This window comes from Humulus lupulus, chromosome 3, assembly GCF_963169125.1.
Source record: "Humulus lupulus chromosome 3, drHumLupu1.1, whole genome shotgun sequence".
Taxonomy (NCBI): domain Eukaryota; kingdom Viridiplantae; phylum Streptophyta; class Magnoliopsida; order Rosales; family Cannabaceae; genus Humulus; species Humulus lupulus.
The window spans coordinates 168,707,306-168,711,812 of record NC_084795.1 but is presented as its reverse complement, the minus strand read 5'-3'; the positions used below and the strand labels follow the sequence as shown (position 1 = coordinate 168,711,812).

Sequence of the window (4,507 nt, the reverse complement as noted above, 5' to 3'; positions counted from 1 at the left end):
TTCTTGGTTAATTCCAAATTCTTTTCTAAATTCTTCACTTTAGAGCAATTATTAGCTTATATTTCAGTTTACAACAATTGTTTCTGAATGTGCCAACATGAGAAGAGTTCACGATGTAGGGAATTTGGATGAATTAGAGTGTCAGACCTCATTACTAGTGTGTGACACCAAACCTATGGACCACACGATATTGTTTTTGAATGTTTTGGATGACCTTTAACATTATGAGAAAGATTTTATGTTGTTTTTGTTTGGTATTTATGAGATATTCTGTCTTGTGGGAATAAATTATTGAAAGCCAGTTAATATAAGTGAAGTGAATCTTCACATATGTCAGTTCATTTGATCTCGATTGTCTTTTTATAACAACACCTCTACCCACATATAATTTTAATATAATTATTCTTTTTATATTAAAAGATTAGGAATAAGGATCCATCAACAAAAACATTTTTCCATTTAAGTAGGAAAGAAAAACAGAAAGTGTATTTTCCTTAGACTTGGAGTATGAATGGTCAATGGATAAGGTAATTTAATTATCTAGTGGATATCTTTGATTCTCTTTTATTATTCTCTTTGATTCTCTTCTTGTAATTTCTCTTTGATTTTCTTTGTTTAAAGGTTCTTACTTTGTTTACTAGTAATGTCTTCTATCATGGTTTTTTCTGGATGTCAAGTATTATCAATGTGCCTTCTTATAACTCATATATACTTAAATGGATTTCTCTGTCTATGTTTTCACCTGGTAGAATGTGAAGCAAGAGGTTAGTTAAAGATTGATGAAGATGAAACCAATACACTATATTTGTGTTAGTGTTCAGATTCTTAACATCGAATTCGCACCTACAGGATAACACAATGATGATTAAAGAAGTATGGCTGGCTTTTATTTTGATTTGCAGAATGTCATTTAACTTATTCTGTATATTTAGGCTGATTAAAGATGTTTATACTTTCTGTTCTTCTTAACATGTTTGAGTTTTAAAAATGATTGGATGAATAATCACAATTAAAACACTTGGGAATAATTAATAGTTCAATTACTGCATTGTGCTTTTTTAATATGCGTAAACATAATTTTCTGAAATCAATAGAATATTTCGATTTGATAAATCAACTCAATCTAGTTTAAATTAATTTTACTAGTACCTTTTTTCATTTCTTTCATGTTTATGACCCCAATTATTATATTTAAAAGAGCCTTTTTATGTTCATGTGGGTTACATTTACACTTGTCTTTCTCAATCTAAAATTGAATTTCAACTAAAGCCACTTTTAACAACACACAAACATAAATTTAATGAAAAAGTATTATAATAGACACAAAAAATGCAGTAAAGTAAAATTCTCGAAATAAAAAGTGGCAAAAGAAAAAAAGAGCGCCAAATGAAATATTTTTATAATATAATTGTTTTGTATTGCTCTCTCTCTCTCTCTCTCTCATCATTCTTTTCATTTTCTTTTGCGCAGGGGGTCGCGCAGGGGGTTGGGGTCGGGCTGTACGGCGGCAGGGGGCTCGGGGCTGGGCTCGACAGGAACGACTGGTTGATCGGGGGCTAGGCTCGACGGAAGGTGGGGGGGTCTCGGGTTTGGGCTCGACGGCGCATGGGCTAGGTATTTTCTCAGTCTATTCCCTCTCTCAGTCACTCAGGTATGGAGATTGCTTTTTTATTTTTTATTTTAATTTATTTTCTATTTTTTTCTTTGTTTCTTTTGTTTTGGTGAGTTTTGTGCAATAACTATTTCAGGTTATATAATAAGCGGTTAGGTATGAGATATGGGCGAAATCCATACTGGAGCTTTCCGTGGACTTCTCCTATTACAGGTTTTAATTTTCAGTTTGTTAATTTTATATGTATATTTATTTATGCTTACCATTCATTATTTGAAAATTATTCTCAAGTGATGATGATGTGTTTACTTGTTCCGTCATCGTGCAGAGGCTGACTACAAAGATGTACCATTTGTTACTTTAATGGATGTTCTTACCTATCCAGAGGTATCATATTTTATTATTTTATTTGGTAGCTCTCAAGTTTTCTGGTCCCAGTAATCTGATTCTATGAGCACATTCTAGAATTTCCTATATAAAATATCCAGTAATAAACAATAGATCAGTTTTTTTGAACATCTTAATTGAATGTGACATTGGAATTAAAACTCCTTACTGATGCATAACCAAGAAAGAAAAAAGAATGAGCAATAGAAGAGGATAATTTAGGGAGAGAAATAGACATGGACAGAAATGACAAAGAACTAGAGAGAAAGATAACAGTTTTAGTGAGAGATAATTTGATTTTTTTTATTCTATCGTTTTACAAATAATTCACATGGCCAAGAGCCTATTTTATAGATAAACAAAATAACAAGCTCTGACTTAATTAGGAAACTATTCTAGGAAATTAAAACTTTATAAAATTCTAATTTTTCATAATATAATTAAACTTAATCTTGAAATATCTTAATCAATAATAGTATACAAGACTAGTTATGTCTATCTATCAACTAGTTTTGCAATGCATTACTTAGTTTTATAATGTCTTTATTGGGATTATGGCACCATCTATGCATTCATGTAAACAATTTCATTATTATGACAGTTCCTAATCCTAACTAGCAACTATTACTGACATCCAAACTTTTGTGATTTTCAATCATGATTTAGTGCTTGTCTTTTCATTTTGTTCATGTATAGCTTTTGATACTCATTCCATTGAACTAATGATTATGGAACCTTTTAAGTAATTGCTAGTGCTCTCACATCTGGATTTTTAAACCTTTACAACTTATGAACATATTGAATTAAAAAAACGCATCCTTACACATTTAGTAAGCTATTAGCTGGCTTAGGATGATAATAATAATAATTTCTGCTTGATTAATTTCATATCTGACAGGTTACAGCTAAGTTCCTATGTGTTGTACGGGTAGTAGCATTGTATCCATGGCAGGCTAAAGATTTCTGTTCTTGTGGAATTTACCGAGTTAGGCTGACCTTAGAGGACCCAACTGCCAGAATTCATGTATATTTATATGGGGAAGATGGTGTAAGTTCTTGATCCTGTTATTTGACTTCTATGTTATGGTTTCAATGTGTTTGTTTTGGATTTTCTGACGGCCATACATGTGATACTTCTTTTAGCCTTTATTTTTAATCTTAATACTTTTCTATAACAAGGATGTTAACTGAACCATTGATGTTGTCCCCTATTATACTTTCTTCTGCTCTTTTCTTTTGGCTATAGAGAAATTGTTCTGTTAAAAACACACGTGGAACATGTTTTGACTGCATTATGCTCTCCTCCAGCAGACTGACAAAATAAAATTTGGAACTTCTAGTGCACTGAAAAATGATTTTGCCATTAGAAAAACTTATTCTTCTCTTTGTCACACTGCATTCTATGTTATTTTCTATTTTTTTATTTTCTGGATTTTGCTAGGGACACATATTTCATACCAAAATCTTGCACCACATAATGTCGCATATATATATTTCCTTTTCGAAATAGAATCTGTCATTTTAAGTCATATGGCTGGCTGTGCAATTTTATTATTATTATGTAAAATATGTCACCTGCATTACTCTTATTTTGCACCCTTACCATTGTTATCTTCAATTGATTGTATTATTTTCAACTTGTGGCAGAACAAGTTTTTTGGTGATCAACCAGCTATTGATGTACTGACGAATAAGCGAAATGCATTGCTTGGAGTGGCTACAAATGATGATGGAAAAGAAGTGGAGGAAGATGCTAGAAATCCACCATGGGTGAAATGTTGCCTGAAATCTTATTATCTGGATAAATCTAATATTTGGGGGAGTCGACCGTATCAAATATTTGGCACTAGATTGGTGGTTGATTAGGATAGATACTCATTGTCTAGTATGTTGGTTGGAAATTGTATAGTATGTTGGTTGGAAATTGTATAGTATGTTAGTTGTTAGTTAACAATACTCATCTAAAAAAAATCAATCACAAGGGCATAGGCATAGTCGGTGTAATTGAATTTCGATTACTAGGTAGCACTAATCATATTTAACTGCTCATACATATATGGGGCAAGAAGTGCAGAGAAATTAATGTACTAAAAAAATCATGGCACATATGTTTGTTGCATTGTTTCATACAACCAAGAAAGTATGTATTAGATAAGGGAACATAGTGTGGAAATTTTGTTCTTACTTTAGAGCTTTTGAGATAGTTTACCATGTAATTTAAGATTTATTGGTTTAAGTTTTTGGGTCTTTGTCTCCTGAGAGCTATAATATAATTTGATCTTAAACCATTGGATTGGTACTTGGCTTGCAAGAGGTATGTTGTATTTGTTTTTTCTTATTTTTAAATCTTTCACAATTTTGAATATAAATTTTACAACTTTATTCGAGTTTGGATATCTTAGATATTCATCCGTAGTGAAGTAGGTTCTGAGAATTATGTGTGCTGCGGTGATAACGGAAGGTTGAAAACTTGCATGTCTTAGTGAAGTAGGTTCTGAGAATTTTGTG

General features: G+C 31.7%; 1 protein-coding gene across 1 annotated transcript; it reads left to right on the top strand.

The window, feature by feature from the left end:
* Window positions 1–1,544: 1,544 nt before the first annotated feature.
* Window positions 1,545–3,912, top strand: LOC133821441 (protection of telomeres protein 1a-like). Its single transcript, XM_062253738.1, has 5 exons — window positions 1,545–1,651; window positions 1,749–1,825; window positions 1,941–1,999; window positions 2,898–3,047; window positions 3,647–3,912. The coding sequence occupies exons 2-5, from the start codon at window positions 1,771–1,773 to the stop codon at window positions 3,863–3,865; spliced, it is 483 nt and encodes a 160-aa protein (XP_062109722.1). The 5' UTR covers window positions 1,545–1,651; window positions 1,749–1,770; the 3' UTR covers window positions 3,866–3,912.
* Window positions 3,913–4,507: the final 595 nt, after the last annotated feature.

Coding starts and splice junctions, on each gene's coding strand:
- LOC133821441 (XM_062253738.1), top strand. CDS start 1,771: ATGAGATATGGGCGAAATCCATACTGGAGCTTTCCGTGGACTTCTCCT. Junction 1,826..1,940: donor GTGGACTTCTCCTATTACAG/GTTTTAATTTTC, acceptor GTCATCGTGCAG/AGGCTGACTACAAAGATGTA. Junction 2,000..2,897: donor ATGTTCTTACCTATCCAGAG/GTATCATATTTT, acceptor CATATCTGACAG/GTTACAGCTAAGTTCCTATG.